Source organism: Stegodyphus dumicola, chromosome 11 (genome assembly GCF_044657685.1).
Source record: "Stegodyphus dumicola isolate Sdum_Otavi_A_Nest chromosome 11, ASM4465768v1".
Lineage (NCBI taxonomy): Eukaryota > Metazoa > Arthropoda > Arachnida > Araneae > Eresidae > Stegodyphus > Stegodyphus dumicola.
Genome location: NC_140778.1, coordinates 70,448,366 through 70,472,558, shown reverse-complemented (window position 1 = coordinate 70,472,558; position 24,193 = coordinate 70,448,366). Strand labels below are relative to the sequence as shown.

Sequence of the window (24,193 nt, the reverse complement as noted above, 5' to 3'; positions counted from 1 at the left end):
AACTTGTCAATGCAGAATCTGAAGAAAGTGCCTGTGATATTGACACAAGTGAACAATGTGTTACATGATGATATTCTTTTCTTATGTATCAAGGTAGGGAATCTTTTTTTTTTTTTTTTTTGCTGTTTGTTTAGGTAATTCTTGACCATGGTATTTATTATTCATTAGCATATTTTCTCTGGAATTCATGAAAAATACTAATATTTTAATGATATGTAGGAATATGTTTTTATGTACTTTGTTTATCGATATTAAGAAAAATTTATCTTTATCAGTGCTAGTTATAGTACATGAAGTGCGTTAATGAATTCACAACTTAACACAGTTAACATATTCATTTTTCCCAAACTATATTTTAAAGACATTTTTCTTTATCTATTTACCTACCACTTTCAGCATTTTAGTTTGACACAACTGCCTGTCCTTATTCATAACATACTTAACAATACCACAGATTTTAAATAGCATTTAAATTCCTTAGACCATCATTATAAATAAAATAGAAAAATTATACATTTTGTTATTTTTATGCAGTTTGAAGTCATTTGAATTTAGATTACACCACACCAGTTTGTTAATTTTGGTGACTTTGGGAGTGTATAAAACTTCTCAGTCATCTCACAGAGCCAATAAAATGATAATGATCTTTATTTTACTGAAATCATTTATTGGATGTAACACCTAACATCTTCCGAAAGGTAACTATTAAAAAAAATACATTCGAAATATATTATTTCATTATAATGTTACTCATAAAAACTTATCTGCTTAATATTATAGGTAACATAACAACAGAAGTAAAAAACACTACTTCATTAAATATTTAAAAATGTATATTTTGAGGGCACACGATATATAAGAGCTGCATGGAATAATACGGCTCTGAGAAAGACGACAGCCACGTTAGCTTTGGTTCAACCCCCCTCCCAACTTATTTACATCTTCTCAAACGGAAGTGACGTCTGGCGAGCAACCGAGAGTGGGGAGCTCTGGGATAGATGAGAACCCAATATCTAGGCGCTTGTCATGAACATGAACCTTCTTTGGTACAAGTCGAAGAAAACTCGTAAATTGAGAATAGAACGAATATTTACGTGAACGAAGCGAACAAGAAATTTTTATTTTATCTGTGTGACACACTGGCATATAAAGTAATAAATGAGCTGTATGTGTTGCAAATTAAAATGAAGTTTTGTTTCTCCCTAATCATACACTTAGCAATGTGGAATCTGGATTTCGCAGTGCCGTGAAATGTGCTCATTATTCAGCATTTATAAGCAACTGTTAAGCACTAACTAAGAAATGTAGAAGAATCAAAACCTCATGTCATAATAATAAGGCATATATGATGAATTGCTTAAATTAACACCCAATTACGTAAAATTTTCGTACCATTTGCAGCAAAGAGTTCTAATTTTGAGATGTTTTTTTTATCTGCAGGCAAGGGAGGAATGACAGAAATTTCTGCCCCAGTATCTATTAAAAATTGTGTAGCCGATTCTTTGTCGCTGATGAAAAGACGACTCAGCTGCACCCCTTGTCCCTCCGTCGTCAATGAGAGACGGGGAGCTGGTTTTCCGGACTATTTGTCTGTGATGTTGATGAGTAGTTGCAGGGTTGTTTACAATTAAATGACTTATCACCGAATTTTTTATGATAGTAACAAATATCACTAGATCTGTTACCACTGTAACTCCTATCTCGTGATTTGGATCGGTTACGACAATAGGGACGACTGTGGCGTTGCTTGTTTAAAGCAGAAACTTGTAAGCTAAGTTCACTAACCTGTTTTTGTAAACTTTCAATCATTTCCGTTTTTACCGTTATGGATAATGCAGCAGCTATTTGGGGAGTAACAGGGTTTAATTCCCAAATCTTATCGGCCATTGTAGCCACTTTTGACAAATCTTCACTACTAACAGATATAATGCTACGCATATTAACGGGTGAACCCGTTGGCGCTTCAGGAAAGAACCCGTTGCATTTTTACTCGCCAAGCTCCGATGAGCCGAGCCGTAAACGTGGTTTTTAGTGTATGTAAATTCAAGTTAGCAGACAATGGTAGTAAAAATTCACAGATAATAAGTGTGTAGATGTAAAACTAACAGGTTAAATGTGATATACGAAAATAAATTTGTATTAAATTCAAGTTAGCACAGAAAACAGTGTATTAAGCATAACGGGAAATAGAAATTCATTTAAAAAATAAAAATGAGTATTCTTATACTTACGTTTACGTTATACTTATATGTATTTTCTCTAATTCATATAGAATACTAATATTTCTTTTACAAGTGTCATTTTTCATTATTAAGTACTTGGCCTGTTGATTGATGTATTTCGGTAAGAGCCATGCCCATGTAATAAATTAATGAATGCATGACCTTTAATACATCCATTTTACATAGTTTTCAGTATTTTTTTTTCAAGTTACTTGCATACAGCTTAAAGCATTTTACGTTGCAACAAATACCTGTCCTTTTTCATGATATATTTCACAATACAAATAACCTTCAACAGTAATGAAATTTTCTTCAGTAGCATTGTTAAGTTAATAAAACTAGAACTTTATACATTTTAAAATTATTTTAGGATTTGGAAACTTCATGGTTCTGCATGCTTACAACTGTTAATAATTAAGAACATAACGTGAACAGCATGTTACAAATTAGCATTCACCCCTCCCGCCATATTTTCTTCCTTTGATCCCGAACTGATGAGCCGAGAACCGGCATCTTTCGACGAAAACTTCTTTAATTATGCGAAAATATTTCTATCTATTCGTTGTTAAAAAATTCAGAAAAAATAACAATAAATAAGAGAAGAATAATATAAATCTCCAAATGCGAACAACGACAACCTTCGCACAAGCGAATAGGATGAATTAGCTAGGTTACCAGGTTTGAACTGTTATCGCCAAAGTTGGCGATTTTTACATTTACCGGGTTCTCTGCGGAAGTGCTTCCAAAGTATCTGTTACTTTATCGCCAGCCAAATTTCGCATCTCACATAGCAATTGAGATGGCTTTTTGTCACCCATTTCTAACTTACTCAGTAATTTTTGGGTTTTTTGAGTCTCTGAATCAGCATATAATGAAATTAGTCTATTTTTAACTGCCTCATATTTATTATTGTGTTGTATTTTATATGTGTTGGGTACGTGCTCAGTGATGATTACAAGATGTACACAAACATCGTTTATTCTACATTACTCATCTACTATTCTATATTACAGTTATGATTAAAGATAATAATAGATACAGTTACAGTTACATATATAACATCTCCCTTTTTTATAAAAAATAATAATAATAGTAAAATTAAACATATTCTTTTAAATAATAAGGTTTCTTAACAGTCCTACCAGATCGAGTGACGTAGTTATGTCCATTTGAAAAATTTGATGATACTATACATCTTTCACTATTTAGTGACACAACACTTCTGTTAGGTTTTAAAGGTCTTACAGGCACATCTAAATCACATCTAAATTTGTAGTGCTCCTACTATTTTCATGTATCTCGGGTTCATCTATAACTTCATTCTCATAGTTGTTTTGTATTGCAAACTCTTCCTGATTAGTTCCTTTAAGAAGGTCTCTTCTGTTCCTTTCTACAATTCTTCCATCTGTTCTTATAATCCTATATGAATGTGGTCTTTCTGCTTCTTCTATAATTTTCTTTCTTTCATTTAGTTTTTTCCCTTTCTCTTTTATGTAAACATGATCTCCTGTTTTCAGTGGTTTTAATGGTCTTGCATTCCTATCATAAAAACTTTTTTGTAAGGTTTGTCTCTTCAGTAAATGTTGTTTATGGTCTTCATATCGTTTAGCTTGGACGAAATTCTCTTTTATAGGCATCAATCCATTTACTTTTCTTCCAAACATCAATTCTGAAGGTGACTTAATTTCATCTGTAATAGGAGAGTTACGATATTCCAGTAAAACTAAATATGGATCCTTGTTGTCAACTACAGCTTTTTCTAACATTCGCTTGACAGTTTGAATATGTCTTTCAACCATTCCATTAGACTGTGGGTATTTTGGACTTGAAGTTCTGGTTTCAAAATTCCATCTTCTTGCAAAATCTTTATATTTCCTGCAATTATATTGTGGACCATTATCCGAATATACTATTTTCGGAATACCATGTCTTGCAAAAATTGATTTCAATTGCTTTATCACTGCTACACTTGACAAATCTTCCAAGTGTCCAATTTCAACATATTTGCTAAAATAATCTATAACTATTAGATAATCCCTTCCTTGAAAGTAAAAGAGGTCTGTTCCCAATACTTCCCATGGACCATTAGGTATTTCTCTAGATATCATTGGTTCTTTAGTATTAGCTTTTTGTAAACTTAAACATGTTTGACAATTCAGTACCAAATCTTCAATTTCTTTGGACATTCATGGCCAATATAATATTTCTCTTGCTTTGATCTTGCATTTTACTACTCCTAAATGACCATAATGAATTCTGCTTAACATATCTTTTCGTAAACTTCTTGGTACAACAACACAGGAATTTTTAAATATTAATCCATTTGCTTCTGATAGTTCTTCTCTGAAGTTAAAATAAGGTTTTGCCAGTTCTGGAACCATACATTTTTCATCTGGCCATCCAGTTTAAATTAATTTTCTTAAAACTTGTAGTTCTTCATCTTTTTCTGTTTCCAGTTGAAAAATTTCCATTTTACCATTAGACATTGGTATACATTCTACAACCAGTGCCACATGAGCTTCTATATCTCCTTCAAAGAAATCAGATTCTTCATCAGTAAATGATCTTGATAATGCATCCACTATAAAAAGTTCTTTTCCTGGTTTATATTTTATCTCAAACTGATATGGCTGTAATCTTATACGCATTCTTTGTAGTCTTACAGGACATTTATTTAATGGCTTTTTAAAAATTGATTCCAGTGGTTTATGGTCACTTTCCACATTAATATTTTTTCCAAATATATACTGGTGAAATTTCTCACACGCAAATACAATAGCTAAAGTTTCCTTTTTCAATTTGAGCATAATTCTTCTGTGTATCTGTTAATGCCTTAGATGCATATGCCACTGGTAAATTATTCTGCAGTAAGACTGCTCCTAGTCCTTCTTGAGATGCATCTACAGATAAAACTACATGAATAGGCATGTTTATATCATAATACTGTAAAACTGGTTTATTTACCAAGACATATTTTAGTCTTCTAAATGCTTTTTCATGTGTTGCATTCCAGTTCCAGATAACTTGTTTTTTCAACAAATCTCTTAAACATAATGTCAATTCTGATACATTAGGTATAAATCTAGAAACATATGTAATCATTCCTAGGAAAGTTTCTAATTCTTTCACATTTTTTGGTGGTTTTATATCTAGAATAGCCTTAATTTTGTCTTCATCTGGTTTTAAACCATCTTTAGAAAATATATGTCCCATATATTTCACTTCATTCAGCCCAAATTTACATTTATTTAAATTAAATTTAACATTCTTTTCTCTGGCTCTGTCCAACAACTTCTTTAATCTTGAATCATGTTCTTTTTTATCTTTACCCCAAACTAATAAGTCATCTATATATATTTTAACTCCTTCTAAATCACTAAAAATTTCAGAAAAACTTCTGTGGAAAACTTCTGGTGATGAACTCAGTCCATATGGACCATTAAATAAACCTTAAAAAACAATATCTACCAAACGGAGTGTTAAATGTAGTAAATTCACAACTTGAATCTGACAGTTTAATTTGCCAAAATGCTTTGTTTGCATCTAAAATACTAAAGACCTTTGCATTTGTCATTTGAGATGAAATTTCTTCAAAGGTTGGTATGTGATAATGTTCTCTCAGTATATTTTGATTAAGGTGCTGAGGATCTAAACACACTCTTGAATTTCCATCCTTTTTCCTCACTACCACTAATGAATTCACGAATTCTGTTGGTTGGTTAACTTTCTTTATAATACCATCTTTTTCCATTCTTGCTAATTCTTTTTTTAATGGATTTAATAAGCTAAGTGGAATTTTCCTACAGGGTTCTATTTTACCAATAGCTCCTGGTTTTAATTTAATATGATATGTATATCCAGTTAAATTCCCAGTTCCTTTAAACAAATCTTGATATCCTTTTAAAAGTTCTGGTAACTTTTCATTAGAATCAGGATTTACTGTACAAATCCTTTGTATTAGGTTTAATTTTTGCAATGTAGGTAAACCTAAAATAGCTGGAACAGTTTTATCACATGCTACAACTTGAAATTCTATTTCATCCTTGCCCCCTTTCGATGTTTCACATAATAATTTACATTTTCCAACTACCATCAATCGTAGTACCATTGTAATTATTTAAAGTGACTTTTGATTCAGTCAAACATTTCTCTCTTAAATTTAATTGTTTAAATTTAGGCAATGGTAGCACATTACACTGAGCTCCAGTATCCAACTTAACAAATAAATATTTAGATATGTTTATTTTTAGTTTTTCAAACCATTCGGTTTTATTTTTAGAAAATGGATTTATATCTTCTACTGACCCTAAAATATATTCATTACCATTATTATGTAACTCATGCTCTAAATTATTCTGTACAACATTAATATTTTTAAAAGTGCACATTTTAGAAAAGTGATTTTTCTTTTTACAGTACAAGCAAATCTTATTATAAGCAGGACAGTTGTATAACTTATGAAAAGTTCCACATTTTCTACATGGTTTTGGATTATTGTACTTATTTCCTTGATAGTTTGAAGAAGATTTAGTACTTTGTTGCTTTTGTTTTACATGAAAGTCTTTCTTACAAGGCTGACGTTTTTCCTCTGAAGGTCGAAATTTATTACGTTTGATAGCTTCTATTTTATTTTCTTCAGTTAAAGTTTTCAGCTGAAGTTCTGCTAATTCAGAAGCTTTACACATTTTAATACATTTCTCCAATGTTAACTGATCTTCCCTTAATAATCTATCTTTGAGATTTTTATTTAGAATTCCACTTACTATTCTATCCCTTATTAAACTATCTTTTAATTCTGCAAACCCACAGTTGCTACTTAATTTCTTTAAATCGGTTAAGAAATCATCAAACGATTCACCTACATGTTGTGCTCGAAAGAAAAATATATGTCTATCAACACTTTTGTTTGCTTTCGGTATGCAAAAATTTTCGAAAGCTTCAATTACTTTCTCAACATCCTTCTTATCTTCTTCACTTAAATTAAAAGTATTAAATTTTTCAAGTGCTTCTTCACCAATTATATGCAATAAAATAGCTACTTTAATTTCAGGTGATTTAGTAATACCACCAGACGCTAACATATAAATTTGGAATTTTTGTTTCCATTTCTTCCAATTTTCGCTTAAATTTCCTTCGAAACTTAGATTACTTGGTGGCTTTAATCCATCCATATTTAATTTAGGACTTTAAATAGTTTATATATACGTATTTTTAGCCACTTCCAATAAAAATAAACAACTCACTTACCAGCGATATAAGTTTCGATTTCACAGTAAACAACTTCCCATGATGTTTTTATTTAGAACATCTTTACCGAGGCTGCATGGTTCTTCAAAAAAGATTTTCTTTTTTAATCAACGACGAGCTGCGCCATGTGTTGTATTTTATATGTGTTGGGTACGTGCTCAGTGATGATTACAAGATGTACACAGACAGACAGACAGACAAAGTAGACAGATGTCTTGTTTTGCACCCGCTAAGTCTTTCTGCACCGATGGGCGAAAAATCAAGCATAGGTGCGAAGGAAAGGTATATAGAAAGGGGGGCAATTTCGTATTTGAGGAGAGTAAAAAGGAACTCGTACATTTTTTACGAGTTCAAAAGGCCAGAAAGAAAAGATGGGACAAAATAAAATTTAAAATAAATGGCCCAAAAATAATAGAGGGGAAAAAAAAAGAAAGGGCCTAAAGAAAGAAAAGGAAAAGAAGTAGAAAATATCCTAAAATACGATTGTGTCCATGAGTGTAGTTAAGGAGTTCATCTGCAAAAATTAGCGTCTTTAAGAAGCAAACTTTAGCTAAGTTAAAAAAAAATAAATGAATGAATTCCTACATGGTAATGTGCATGCCCTTATCTTGAGACCTAACTAGAAAAGACATATATCATCACAGACATGTACATAATATTTTAACTAAAGTAACATTAACTATTGCCGTTCCCAAAAAATTCATGTATATTTCAGAAAAACAGTAATTGACAAAATCATAAATCCATACACAGTGTGAGAGCATATCAACAAAAATACATTATACAGTTTATTTTTCTTAAATATTAGTTAAATATAAAATTAATTTATTAATTTAACAGTTGTAATTTATTATAGTACAAGTTTAATAAATTCCGTCACCCTGTATTTTTATTTGATCATAATTCCAAGTTTGATACCTGAAAAAAAAAAAAAAGGTCGGGGATCATAGTTACAAAAATCACAATCTATACTCATCGATGGTCAAGAGATCCCCATTTTTTCCCTCTCAAGAAATTCCTAAGCACGAAGAGGGGGGCCTCCGAAGGGTGTGAATTGCTGATAAGAACGGACTACTGATAAGGAATGTGGCGTCTCTACGGAATAGTTACGAAGAAAAGAACCACATGACTTGCTACTATTACTAACTATTGTATAATGCTAGATTCTTATGAAAAATAATAAATAAAGAAATTTAATTTCACTCTAGTGATAGAGAAACATATATTGTATAAAGAACAGAATGTTACTTATCTGAATATTCCGTGTCAGGGCCTCTTTTGGATTTCTCGTGTTGATAGTAAACAGCTAACAAAACATCCGAAGTTTCGAAGAAGCGAAGTTTCCTTTTTCAATTTGATGAATGAGACATTGCATAGGAAAGGTGAATTAAACTTTTTTAGAGAGTTGAAAATATTTACTGAAACAGTTATTTAAAAAATTTCGGAGCTATGTTTAGACACTGCCTCCAGCTTTCGTGATCGCAGCGCCCGTACCCTCCTAACTTCGCCGTAATAATCAGTATATCACAAGATGTACACATACATTACTCATCTACTATTCATGATTAAAGATAATAATAAATACAGTTACATTTACATATATAACAATTATCTTGTGGTGGACTTAGCAAAATATCAGATACCTGTGACAAAATATCGGGTTCACTGGAACTTATAACATAATCATATTTTGTTTCATCTGCACTAATTTTTGCATTTCTAAATTGTGCTTCTAGTTGAATAAACCATATTTTAGGATCTGGCTTCCAAAAAGGAGGAACTTTAACGCTTACCTTGGCGACAGATGGAGTTCTTGCTTTAATTTCGGTTTCGTCTTCGTCAGCCATTGTAGAATTCGATCACGCCGGGATGCATATAAGCAAAATGTACACTGCTAGGACAACGGCTTAAATTTGGCCAGTGACAGTCCAGATGAGGGTTTCACTAACTCCGCCCACATGAGTGACGTCATATTTCTGACGTTTGTTTACATTCTACCGTTCAGAGTTACGAAGTGCGTTTTTTGAATGTACATTTAGTTTTTCGGAATAAAAGAGTATATAATCTGTATACAGTCAAAAGTCTTTAATCCGGACTCGTCGGGACTTCGGCGATTCCGGATTATCGATTTTTCCGGATTATAGATCAACAGTTTAAATCTGGTAAGATGGCATGCAGAAATTATAAAATTAAAAATATGAAACCGTAATTTATAAAATAATGAGCAATTATGATCTAAAGGGTATCAAAATTTACCAAAAAAGAAGCCTAATATTTATTTGTTTACTTTATTAAACATTTCTTTCAACGCGCGGATGCGTAAAGCATACCTTACGCATAGCCGAAATTAGAAAATTGCAACCAGAAATCTATTTGATTTGTATTCGTGATATTTATAATGACGAGGAATTTGATTTAAATCATATCAAAGACGGAGTACATCGAAATTAAATACTACATTTAGTAAGGCATTATAAGCCGAATAAAATAAAAACATCTGCCCTGAAGATAACGATAGTGTTGACAGATCAACTTCCAGCTCATTGCGCGCCGCGACGCCCCCCCCTCGCGCAGAGCAGCGTGAAATTGATAAACAGATTTCGGAACGGTTAGATAAACAAAGGATATGCTTTTATCCATTTTTTGTAGCAATTCGTTTTTTGTTTGATGGACATCGAAACATACTTTCGTTTTCTAGATCCTTTGGGAGCTCCAGCATCGGAAATTCTATTTGACATAATCGAAAGTTCAAGCTTACTTTTAGAAAATTGCTCTTACAGTCTGCAAAAAATAATAAGCCTGATCCAATTCGAAGATTAAGGAACAACGCAATTATCAACATTAACTGAAATAGATAATTAGATAATTTTAGCTTATACCGTCTGTTATACATTAAACGCGCACGCGAAAACGTATTCTGCACTTGCGCAGACGCATATGCGCAGTCGTGAATGTCTTGCGCGCACGAGTAAAACGCCTTTGCGCATGCGTCAATGCGGCGCATGCGCAGAAAGATTTTAGCTTTGAGGTCCGGATTATAGATCATTCCGGATTACGGGTGTCCGAATTAACGATTTTTGACTGTATAACCGATTTAATGTTTGTTTCGGAATATTAAGGATTATTCTACTGTTCCAATACAAAATTAGGTCTAGTCAGATAGAAGTTACTGATGGCTGGAAGATGCATGTAAAGTGTGGTTTACAAATTATTCTGCATATTGATAGTAAAAAAATTTTAAGTGATAATGACTTAAATCATCTACTATATAAAATGTACCTGCGGGAATTAAACCAAGTGAAGTTAATGTTAAGTTAGTGAATCCAAGTGCTATTTTGTGTCAGTAATTAATGCAGTAAATATTTTGAATCAAAATGCCACCAGTAACTATTGCAATGAATTGACATAGTGTGTGTCAAGAAATCCTTAAAATACATTTCACATATATCTATCTGAATATTTACAACATTAATTGTGCTTTGATTAAGAAATCAATATGCTTTACAGGATTCAATATGCTTTCTTAGAAATAAACTTCATTTCATTATTAGAATGTAAAGAGTATAAAAGATGTAAAAGTGTGTCCACTCTAATGAACATATTGGAATGTAATTTAGCTGTGAAACTACTAGTTAAATGATGAACATGTTATTTAATAAGAACTGAATATATTTAAGATATGCTACCAGCTCTGATATTTCAAGACTGTTGGATATGCTTATCTACGAAGATTAAATCACTATTAACTGACAAATTATGGTTCTGGTAAAGCATATATCATATTTGGAATCGTAGAAAGGAAGTTCATTGTTTTTCTGAAATGTAAAGAAAATAATACTGAATAACTGTAAGTGCTTAGTGTAATAGACCTACTGAAATCTAATTTAGCTATAAAACTGCAAATGCTAAATGATGCTGAACAAAATTTAGTAAGATATACTACCAGTAATGATATTTCAAGACTATTGAAAATGCCTAACAATGAGGTATCATTACCTGTTCTAAGGTGTAACGCTGAATTGAATAAGTATACTTTTATTTCCAGGAAACATACCTTCAAGTGAATTGCTTGAATTAATCAAATTCAATTTAAAAAAATCACTATTAACTGACATTATAGTTCTGATAAAGGTATAATATATAATATATATAATATTTGGAATTTTCATTGTTCAGTATGCATTCTTAGAAAGGAAGTTCATTGTTTTGTTGAAATGTTAAGAAAATAATAGTGAATAACTGTAAGTGCTTAGTGTAATAGACCTACTGAAATCTAATTTAGTTATAAAACTGCAAATGCTAAATAATGCTGAACATAATTTAACAAGAACTGAATTTAGAAAGATATGTTATGCTATTTCAAGAACATCGAAAATGCCTAACAATGAGGTATCATTACGTGTTCTAAGGTGTAATGTTGAATTGATTCCAATAAGTATACTTTTATTTCCTGGAAACATACCTTCAAGTGAATTGTGTGAATGTGTGTTTACAGTTCTTTACATCTAGTTAAATACAGTGAAACTTACATAAGCCAAAACTGAATGGATTAAAAAAAATAACTTAGAGTTGTATTTCAAACTTTACATTTTGTCGTATTAAAGACTGATTACCTGGGTTTGCACTGATGGTTGGACTTGATAAAATATGTCTTGAACAAGCAAAATTGTTTTTTTTTTTTCTTTTGAGAAAAAGCATTTAATATTGATTTTCTTACATTAGTATGTATTTTTAACTGTGAAGTTTGTGCATTTGAAAATTGTAATGACATGCAGATTATTATATTTTCATTTATTTCCAATTTCATTAAAAGTATTTTTTTACAATTTATTGCCTGATTTTATACATTACATGTATGAGTGATAAATAATTATTGTAAATATGCTATGTAACTTATATTGTGATCTTGATATTGAAACAACTTATATATTATATATGTACGAGTCATGCATTAACTCATGGCAACTGAAAATGAATTGTTAGTAAGAAATTAATGATAATAAGATGCATTGATGTACCTAATAAGATGTATTATTGATGACAGTACATAAAATTAATTAAAACTGTAAGATATATGGTTAAAAGGTACTATTTTATTTTTGGAACCAGATTTTGTATGGATGGATGGATGTATTTATGTTACGTGTGTGTATGCACATACACTTATACACACGTGCATAGGCCCACCAGTGGCAGAGTGGTAAAATCTTTGAACACTGAATTCGAATCCAGGCAAATTCTTTGGCTTCATACGCGTTTTCGTGGTTTTCTCCATTTGTAAAGTGTATACCAGCCAGTTTCCTTTAGAAAGTCCTCCACAAAGGCATCCCTTCCCACAGGCAAATAGACCTAGTGTACTTTGCCATACTAAACTAAAATGAAACCCAAACCACTCATGGATACATACATTACATGTCTGAATCCTGTCCCGATAACAGAAAAGTACCGGTTAAAATTGGGCTTTTAAAGATTGTGAAAAGAGTTTTGAATTAAAATCCAGACTATAATTTCATTATCTTGGAATAAATACATTGGACTTAAGATTGCACTGTAACTATTTAATATGAGTTCCACTAAGCTGTCAATAATGCTTTACATTAAGTACTGAAATCAAGATCAGAATGTTATGAATTAGTATTATTGTTCGCATAAGTGCTTCACATTTAGAAGTCCATTCTATTATCAATAATTTAATATCCATTCTTAATAAATAAGAACAATATGATACTAATTATTACATTTATTCATTTACAAGTTCTATGAATTGCAATAATTTCCTTTTCCAATATCTTCTTTTACAAAATACTTTCAGTCTATAATTCCTTTTTTAAATGTTAATTTCTCTTCATCATAAGTAAAATATATGCACACATTATTCATGAAAAATTATTTAATTAAAATGTTCAAAGTATATGTTACAAAAAACAAACATATTGACGTCTATAACACATTTATTAAAACTTATTTATTTACTACACTGAAATAATCAAATTCTCAGATTAATAGATAAAGTTTGAAAAGCAGGGGGTCTAAGAAATCGTGTAACATTTATTTTACATAAGAATGACTGTATATATGTTACGGTGAAACACCGAAATCTGGAGAATGTCGACATTCACCGGTGAATGTCAACATTCACATAGTCGCTTGGTGTATGTCCGAAATATTTTGCAAATACTCTTATTTCTGACTTACACCGGTAAATGTCGACATTCACCATGTGCCAATGGTGAATATTGAACATATAAGAATATTATATTCTCTTCCGTAATTCAGTCTCGGAAAAACGCACTTGAGACTTAAAATAAGAACTTAAAACACACAGTACATTCAAAATGAGAAAGGAAAATAATAGAAGTTAAAAACTTTATAAATTATGTGATTCCAATCTTATTTATTGCAACAACATAAACTATTATTACCCTTTGAATTGCAAAAGAGGTCCTTGCTTTTACAACTGCATTTATTTATGGAACACTTCCTTTTGCAATGACAGCATGTACTTTTATTACTCCTCTCTTTTTGACCTACACCAGAGCATATCTGTGATTGTCGACATACACCGGTGAGGGTCTGAAAGTACAAGAATGTACTGCAATATTCGATCTTTCACCAACGCATTTGGTGAATGTTGACATTCTCCGTTGAAAGTCAACATTCTCCAATTTCGGTCTTTCATGGTAACATATACATAACGATAACAAGTTATCTTTTATTCAGACATTTCATGCTAACCTGTTTTTATTGCATTCGAGTTTTAAAACTATATTTTTAATGATTTTTCTACTACTGTTTCAAAATTTTGATTTTTATGCCAGTCAGAAATGATTTTCTTCGAGTATACAGAATTAAATTATTTATTTCTGGATTAGTCATCGAGTAATTTAAAATATAATACTTAGTACTATTACAAAATTTAAGAACTCCAACTTTTATCATGCTGCTTTTTATCACATAAAAAAATTAACCAAAATGTAAACTTGTAATAATGAAAAATTTCTCTCTTAAGTAAAATTATTGCCACTACATAATTTCAGCACGAACTAAATATTACAGTATATAAAAGAATACAGTGTATTGCCTGTAAAATTAATGATACTTACAGATTAACACAACCACCTTAGCTCAATTTGGATTTAACACATGAAAATGTAAAAATTATTCATTGGGTGCAAGTTGATGGTTTTCACAACTTTTCTTAAATAGATACCCAAATTATTGATATCTATCATAAGTTGGCTAAGATTATCAAATTATGAAAAGAAAACATACTTTAGAATTTGAAATATAAATTTTAATTATTAAATTAGGAAATAAAGCACGTTCATCTCCAAATCTTTCTGTAATTGGTTTGCCCTATTCTTTTCCTCAAGCGGTAAAAAAAATTAAATAATTTTCTGAGACTCGGCATTACATAAACTTCAGCAGCATCGGCTATCTACCAAATGCATTTCCTTTTTCTTTCTTTTAGAAATTTTGTATTCCTGTAGAGTTTCCACTGTAGTTTTTTCCATTGTTGATAAATTCCAAAGAGCATATTTTAAAATTAAGGCAAAAAATATCACAATTTGTTCATAAAAAATGTTGAAACTTGAAATACAACACAAAGAATGTATACAAAAATGGCAACATTGTTCTATTAAAGGATTGTTATGAGCATGGTTGCTAGAGTTTGGCACATTTTAAAAATTTGACGAGTTTTACTGAGGTGGTTGCAAGTAATAAATTAATTGCATTGTAATATGTGCATTTTTACTGTTAAGAATATAAAATTTTTGCTTATAATAAATATCTGAATATGCTAATTATTTATTTGCCCTCTTATGTAATTTTGATAAATTAGACACTATTCATTTTACATCAGTAATCTTCAGACTAATTTTAAATTTAGTTTCAGTGTGAATTTCTTTTCTTCTCTGCTTTCTTATGTTTAAATTGACGTCATGTAAAGCAACATAAAAATAAAACTATTAAAAAATATATGAAAAGCAAACAAATGAACAGATATGAAAATTTATCAGTTCAGTTTCATAGATATTCCGTACAATAAATACCTAAGCTAATTAATAGGTGAAACTAATGAAACGTACAACTTCACATACAGGATCTGTCAGAAAAATACATAGAAACTTTAATAGATGATATCTATATATTGGTTTCTAAGTTGAATTATCTTTTAATTTGTAATATGTAGTATGATATTTCCTTAACATGTTCGTACTCTCGCATATATGTAATACATGACAGTGAATCAAAATGGATTTGGAGGACTCTGAGGGATGTTGTGTAGTACAAGAAATCGGTTAGGCTAGAGTTCCTTCATCAAAAAATTATGGCAGAATGTGCAGCAGTCGCCTCAGACACATCGACTAAACATTGTTCAAATAGCTGCTCAGTATTGTGCTATAACTCTAGCTGTTAATGGCTACCGCTGTGACTGAGCAATCCAAGTAACTGTACAGGTACATATTCATAAATATTTTTTTAAACCTAGCATAGCCTCTGATATGTATGATTTAATTATAATTAAGTTCAATACTAAAGGACAAGAATTTTCGGCTAATCTTTGGAATATGGTAACAGGTAGTTTGGCGACATTTTGGTAAGGTGATAAATGTTACTAGCTAGGACTTTAGCAGTGTAAATGGATAAAGTCAAGAGTGTGTGCAATGCCATTTTTGTGTAATTCTGGGATTTTTTTTAAGTGAAAATAGGTCGACGTGTACATGGATACCGTGTAGGTACAATTCTTAAAAACGTGGCAAGCGATTCTGCACTTTTTTCCAATTTCGCACCTAATCTTCGTCATGATTAAGCACTTTTGTTCCATAAAAGTTCTAGCATAAGTGTAATTCGGCTAGCAGATTGTTGGAAAAAATGTTGAGTTTAAAAAAAAAAAAAAAAAAAACTAGCAGGTTGCTGTAGCAGAGTTGGTCGCCAAATTTTCACCAAGTTACCATAATCTGAAGATTAACCAAATTTTCTTTTATTATTAAAGTGTGTGCATTTTTTTGACAGGCCGTTTATAAATATAGATGAATTTTAGTTTAATAGAACCGAGGCCAGACCACCAGCACCTGAGTGGTAAAGTCACTGAATACTAGATATTTAGCCCAGGGTTCCAATTTTGCCGAATGCATGGGTGCTTTCATGGTTTTCCTCAAGTGTAATGTGTTTAAGAGCCAGTTTCCCTTTGAAAGTCTTCCATACAAGCATCCCTCCTGTTAAGCAGATAGCACTCGAGTGCTTTGCATAATTAAATAAACCAAACCAAACCGAGGGCAAAAAAATCACTAAATCATGCTACTTGGCCGGTCAAAGGGATGATGTAAGAACCTAAAACAGTATTAAAATTAATGCACTGCAATTTTGTGGATGCCAATTGCCTCATATTTAGCACACATTTCTAATTAGCATCTATATTCCCCAAAGCCTTTTATCATTTGAGCAAAGGATCTTTTATCAAACTTGTGACTATCATACATTTTTCTTTAAACTTTATTTTAAAACTGTGTAACTTCACGTTCCCTTAAGTCAAGGATGAATATTCCATAACATGTGAAGAAAACATATATTTATTTTCTCATATGTCGAACCTTTTTCAGTATTATACTCAAATATAAGACTTTATACTATATTTAAAGTTTATATATATATATCAATAAACCAGAGCCTGATCTTTACATTAAAAAAAAATCACATCACAGGAAACGAAATTTGAAATTAACACTACATGATATTCAAATTTATATAATTTTAATTTCAGCTTCAACATTATTCATTTCCTAGATTAAATCTTAACATGGACTATTTAGATATGTTATGTCCTACACTTCCTTCCCTACAAAAAAAGGGGCCCACCAGCGTCAAGAGGTTAAGTCGCTGAACACTGGTAGTTCGGTTTGAGGTTCGAATCCCGCGAACAGGCTGGCTGCATGGATGTTTTCATGGTTTTCCCCATGTGTAATGTGTATACAAGCCAGTTTCCCTTAGAAAGTCCTCCATGAAGGCATCCCTCTGCTTAGGCAGATAGCCCTCAAGCTATAAATCACATAAACCAAATCAAACCCCGGAAAAAGTTAGGAACAGATTATCATTTTAACACAATAAACTTTTTCTTTGTGATCACTTCTGAAACACTACTTCTCCTCAATATACAAATTCTGGTACTGAACATCTTCTTTTTGAAATGACAAGATTTACACAAAATTAAACTCATGTAGAACTGCTGGTGGTCATCGTAGAGAGGATTCACTGTATTTATTAAAGGTCAGAAATTTATTCAACTATTTCTAAAAATGCAAATTAATCAACAAAATCTGGTATTAAGTACTTTGTAAGCATAATTAATAACAACTTCCAAGTTTGATTTAGTATGTATGATTACAGTTTATTACATTAACGAATGTCATTTGCTTGACAGATTTGAAGAATTTCTTTTGAGGAGCTGTTTTTCTTGGAGGGTTGGTTTAGTTTGTTTGAAAAGCATACAAGGTCTATGTGGGAGAGATGTCTTTGTGGAAGATTTTCTAAGGGAAAATTCTCATATCCATGTTATGCATGTGGAAAACCAGGTAAGTGCTCATGTAGCCAGCCTGTCCAACTGAAATCAAACTATCAGCGTTCCAGTCACTTTACCACTCAGCCGCTGTTGGGCTGCGTGGGGAGGGCCATGAAGGTTAGGTTATTTAATTACGGGAAAGCCTCGAAGGCTAACTGCCAAAGGGGGGGGGATGCCTTCGTGGAGGACTTTCTAAGGGAAACTGGCTCATATACATGTTACACATGGGGAAAACCACGAAAACGCCCATGCTGCCAGCCCACTCATGGGATTCAAACCTCAGACCGAACTACCAATTTTCAGCGACTTTACCGCTCGCGCTGTTGGGCTCGAGGGCCATGAAGGAAAATAATTACATGCACTGAAAACTGAATTTTAAACTAAATGTATAAAGAAAGCAATGGAAATTCACTTATCAACAGTAGTTCTTATTAAATTAAAATACTGCTTAAAATAAATTTAGGTTGATCTTTACAATATGGTAACTGGTAGTTTGGCGACATTTTGGAGGCGATAAAGGTTACTACCTGGGACTTTGGTAATAATGTGAGCAGTACTCAGTTCCGATTACGCATTATTTTGTGTGAGGGAAATGAGAGATCATGGGATATGTCATGTGATATTAATGGACGAATTACGGTTCTTTAATCGGAAAAGGGGGGAAATCGGAAAAAAATCTGGAAATTTTGTATTTGTTTATTCTGTGTTGTGTGAAACAGTGTTCGTGAATTTTTGGATCCCATGGCCGTAACTAAAGAAAAGTTTATCGGACACGCAATCGAGATTCTGAAGAAGATGAGGTAAGTTAGTATTTTTAATTATTTGAGGATATTATTTTTATGCATTGTTCTAAATGTAAGGTGCAAGTAAAGGAATTTGGTATTATTGGGAAAATTGTTATTAGCAATGATTTAGTTTAAAGTAATTAGGATTGTAAGGTAATTTTTATTAATTTAATGTATGTGCTCATTTATATTTTAAGTAGTGTTTTTGAATTTAATTATATTTTAATTAAATGATAGTTATTTTGTGAATTTTATGTTTGTAGGAATTTGGTATACGTTTAAGTTGAAGTAAACGTGCATGGAAATAATTTAAATATTTGATACTAAGTATTTGTAATGCTTGCGGTATGAATTCGTTGGTGACGTATATAATGTAATAGATGATTTAGAGGTAAAAGTTTTTGGATATTTTATTTATTTTATATGTGGAAATGTTCATATTTGGAAAGGGTAAATACTTTTTCGCGATCAGGTAATTTCATATATGTTCTTTTTACCGGGTTTAAAGATTGAGAAAATTGTCATGTATTTTTGTGAAATTTTTCTAATTTATGAGAAAAAAGCAGTGTACATGGATATAGTGAAGAGTGTGCGCAATGCCATTTTTGTGCAATTCTGGGATGTTTTTTTAAGTAAAAATAAGTCGGCGTGTACATGGTTTATGTGTATGTGTTATTTTGAAAAACGCGTAAGGAGTATGGTATTGTGCACTTTTTCCCAATTTTGCAGTGAATATTTGTCATGATTAAGCAGTTTTGTTAGATAAAATTTCTAGCAGAAGTGTAATTCGGCTAGTAGATTGTTGGAAGAAGTGTTCAGTAGATAAAAAGAAAAGAAACATGTCTTTACTTCGTGAAGACAAAATGGCGGCGGGAAAAAAAAAATAGAGGGTTGCTGTAGGAGAGTTGGTCGCCAAATTTTCGCCAAAAAAACGCCAAGTTACCATAATGTAAAGATTAACCTAAATTTATAAAGCTATTGAATGAAAATTTTCTGTGAACATATATCAGACATGTGTAAGGAGTAACATATTAATTATTTCTAATATTATTAAGTAATTTTCTTATAAAGGAATTAAAAAATAAAAACAAACAAAAGCTTCTTTAGAGAAATTATTCTACTATTAAAAATCATATACTACTGGAATTAACATCTCACTTTATCGAAAATTAAATAAATGCATTTTTAATTGATAAATCAAGTTGTGCAGAAATATTAAATATGAATACATTAATCTTAATTATTTAAAAAAACTGAATGTGAAGATGGGAAAAATTAAGAGAAAAAAGCTTTGTAGACTATTTGCTAGGAAATCTGACATTCTGAAAAATGAATACACGCATACACACACACTCACTCATATTTATATGCATAAAACACACACATATTAATAGATATAATTCACATATGATTAATTACATATTGAAAATATATGTGTGTGAGCATGCATGTGTATACACACTCACGCATATAGTGAGAAATTTTGTAATGTTTGAGACATAAATTTTTATTCTTTCTGGAACAGCAAGGAAATAATACTTTAAAGAAAATTTAAAAAATAGTGTCACCAGAACAAATTTACGTTGCAAAGTAAAAATGTTTTTCATTCACACAACGCACTTCGTAACGCCGAATAACAGAATGTAAACAAACGTCAGAAATATGACATCACTCATGTGGGCGGAGTTAATAGTGACCCTTATCTGGATTGTCATTGGCCAAACTTAAGCTGTTGTCCTAGCAGTGTACATTTTGCTTATATGCTGCCGGAATACACCAGTGATGTGTCTGGTGTGCAAATATAGAAAAATAACACTTCTCTGACTCCAATGGAACCAATATTTTATTCCTTATTAGTTATAGATTCTTATTCATAAGATTTATTTACATTTTACATGCACGTTCAATCGCGTGACAGAAAACCGAAGTTTGTTTACTTCGTTCTTCGCGGAGACTAGAAGGTGTTGCCATTCCGCTTTAACTACATTTAATTAGAAAGTTGACGGAACTGAAGCGACACTACAATTCTTGAGCAGAAATCGTATTTCTGTGTAATGTAACAAATTCATTTTTACTAAAGTTTTCCTGGAAATCAATACAAGCTTATACAATACGTTAGATAAGTCTCATGAACAATATGTAATAATATTTTGATCAAGATAATTACGAGTGTAATTACGAAAGCCACTGAAAATAATTGTGCAATATCCAGAAATAGTTTGGGGTGAAATTCAGTTAATTACCCTATTTTGCATGTATTCAAAGCATAAACACCATCCTGATTTATGTAACAAGCATATAGTTCTTAGTATTAAGAAGAACCTTCCTATCTAGATGTATGCAACCCATCTTTTGCAAGAAGCAATATGTAATAGCATATGGATACCAATAGAAAGGACAGATTTCATGTGTATGAGGAATTTAATCAGTCATTCAAATAAAACTATAGCTTAAATAAGCACATGCTTATTCACACAGGAAAGAAGAATCAAGGTCTGAAGTATCTTTTCATTTAAATCAATCAAAAATCATTTAAAGGAAAAGTTCATTTAAATATGCATATGTTTATTCACCTAGGAAACTATATTAATGTGCAATATATCTAAGAAATCGTTTAATTGAAAACCTCATTCAAACATGCATATGTAAATTCAAACAGGAGAAAAACCTTGCATGTGTGAAGAATGTTAAAAAACACTTATTGAAAATAGTAGTTTAAAGAAGCATATGCTTATTCACACTGGTGAGAAACCTTATACTTGTGAAGTATGTAAGAAGTCATTTAATCGCAAACCTCATTTAAACATGCATATGCGAAGTCACGCTTTAGAGAAACCTTATATGTGTCAAGTATGTAAGAAGATGTTTAATGAAAAGAATACTTTAAAGAAGCATATACTTATTCACACTAGTGAGAAGCTTTATATATGTGAAGTATGTCAGAAATCATTTACTCGAAAAGATCATTTAAACATACATATGCAAACACAGGAGAGAAACCTTATATGTGTCAAGAATGTAATAAGATGTTTAGTCAAACGTGTAGTTTAAACAATCATGTACTTATTCACACAGGTGAGAAACCTTATATGTGTGAAGTATGTAATAAGTCCTTTAATAAAAAAGCTTATTTAAACATGCATATGCGTATTCACGCAGGTGAGAAACCTTACATATGTGAAGTATGTAAGAAGACGTTTAGTCAGAAGGGCACTTTAAAAAGGCATATGCTTAATCACACAGGAAAGAAGCCTTATATGTGTGAAGTATGTAATAAGTCATTTAATCAAAAAGCTTTTTTAAACTTGCATATGCGTATTCACACTGGAGAGAAGCCTTACATTTGTGAAGTATGTAAGAAGGCGTTTAATGAAAAAACTTTTTTAAACATGCATATGCGTATTCACACAGGTGAGAAACCTTACATATGTGAAGTATGTAAGAAGACATTTAGTCAGAAGGGCACTTTAAAAAGGCATATGCTTATTCACACCGGAGAGAAGCCTTATATGTGTGAAGTATGTAATAAGTCATATAATCAAAAGGTTATTTAAACATGCATATGCGTATTCACACAGGAGAGAAGCCTTATATGTGTGAAGTATGTAAGAAGACGTTTAATCATAAGGGCACTTTAAACATGCATATGCGTATTCACACAGGTGAGAAACCTTACATATGTGAAGTATGTAATAAGTCATTTAATCAAAAGGCTTATTTAAACATGCATATGCATATTCACACAGGTGAGAAGCCTTATGTATGTGAAGTATGTAATAAGTCATTTAATGAAAAAGCTTCTTTAAACATACATATGCATATTCACACAGGAGAAAAGCCTTATATGTGTGAAGTATGTAAGAAGACGTTTAATCGTAAGGGCACTTTAAACATGCATATGCGTATTCACACAGGTGAGAAACCTTATATGTGTGAAGTATGTAAGAAGACGTTTAGTGAAAAGGGTACTTTAAAGAAGCACATGCTTATTCACACAAGTGAGAAACCTTACATATGTGAAGTATGTAAGAAGACCTTTAATCATAAGGGAGATTTAAACAGGCATATGCGTATTCACACAGGGGAGAAACCTTACATATGTGAAGTATATAAGAAGACGTTTAGTCAAGAGGGCATTTTAAAAAGGCATATGCTTATTCACACAGGTGAGAAACCTTACATATGTGAAGTATGTAATAAGTCATTTAATGAAAAGGCTTATTTAAACATGCATATGTATATTCACACAGGTGAGAAGCCTTATATATGTGAAATATGTAATAAGTCATTTAATCAAAAGGCTTATTTAAATGTGCATATGCGTATTCACACAGGTGAGAAGCCTTATATGTGTGAAGTATGTAATAAGTCATTTAATGAAAAAGCTTTTTTAAACATACATATGCGTATTCACACAGGAGAGAAACCTTATATGTGTAAAGTATGTAAGAAGACGTTTAGTGAAAAGGGTACTTTAAAGAAGCATATGCTTATTCACACAGGTGAGAAACCTTACATATGTGAAGTATGTAAGAACACCTTTAATCATAAGGGCAGTTTAATCAGGCATATGCTTATTCACACAGGTGAGAAACCGTACATATGTGAAGTATGTAAGAAGGCCTTTAATCATAAGGGCATTTTAAACAGGCATATGCTTTTTCACACAGGAGAGAAGCCTTATATGTGTGAAGTATGTAATAAGTCATTTAGTGAAAAGGGTAATTTAAAGAAGCACATGCATAGACACACTGGTGAGAAACCTTATATGTGTTAAGTATGTAATAAGTCATTTAACTAACAGGCTTATTTAAACATGCATATGCATATTCACACAGGAGAGAAGCCATATATGTGTGAAGTATGTAAGAAGACGTTTAGTGAAAAGGGTTCTTTAAAGAAGTATATGCGTATTCATACTGGTGAGAAACTTTATACGTGTGAAGTATGTCAGAAATCATTTAATGAAAAAGATCATTTGAACAAGCCTTTTTAAACTTCATATGCATATTCACAGAAGTGATAAACTTTATATGTGTGAAATATGTAAGAAGACGATTAGTGAAAAAGGTACTTAAATAAGCATATGCGTAGTCACACTGGTGAGAAACCTTATATATGTGGAGTTTGTAAGAAACCATTTAATGAAAAAACTTTTTTAAACATACATATGCATGTTCACACAGGAGAGAACACTTATTCCTGTAAATTATGTCAGAACACGTTAAGTGAAAAGTGTAAATTGAACAAGCATATGCATATTCACACAGGTGAGTGTATGTAAAAAGTCTAAGTAAAAAGGATACTTTAAAGAAGCCCATGCATATTCACATGGGTGAGAAACCTTATATGTGTGGAGTATGTAAACAGTCATATAA

At 31.5% G+C, this 24,193-nt stretch overlaps 2 protein-coding genes across 2 annotated transcripts in view; one reads left to right on the top strand and one right to left on the bottom strand.

Moving 5' to 3' along the window:
- LOC146994083 (uncharacterized) overlaps positions 1-9,717 on the bottom strand; it is a 78,625-nt gene extending 68,908 nt beyond the window's left edge. The window contains exon 1 of the transcript XR_015044003.1: positions 9,263-9,717. The gene's annotated coding sequence lies outside the window, so the exon portion shown is untranslated. The remainder of the gene's footprint in view (positions 1-9,262) is intronic.
- Positions 9,718-21,484: 11,767 nt separating this feature from the next.
- LOC146994082 (uncharacterized) lies at positions 21,485-23,976 on the top strand. The gene is given in 3 exon segments (XM_085826459.1): positions 21,485-21,726; positions 21,810-22,360; positions 22,444-23,976. Coding segments are annotated over 3 exon segments (2,103 nt in total). The 5' UTR covers positions 21,485-21,542; the 3' UTR covers positions 23,812-23,976.
- The last annotated feature ends 217 nt before the right edge of the window (positions 23,977-24,193 follow it).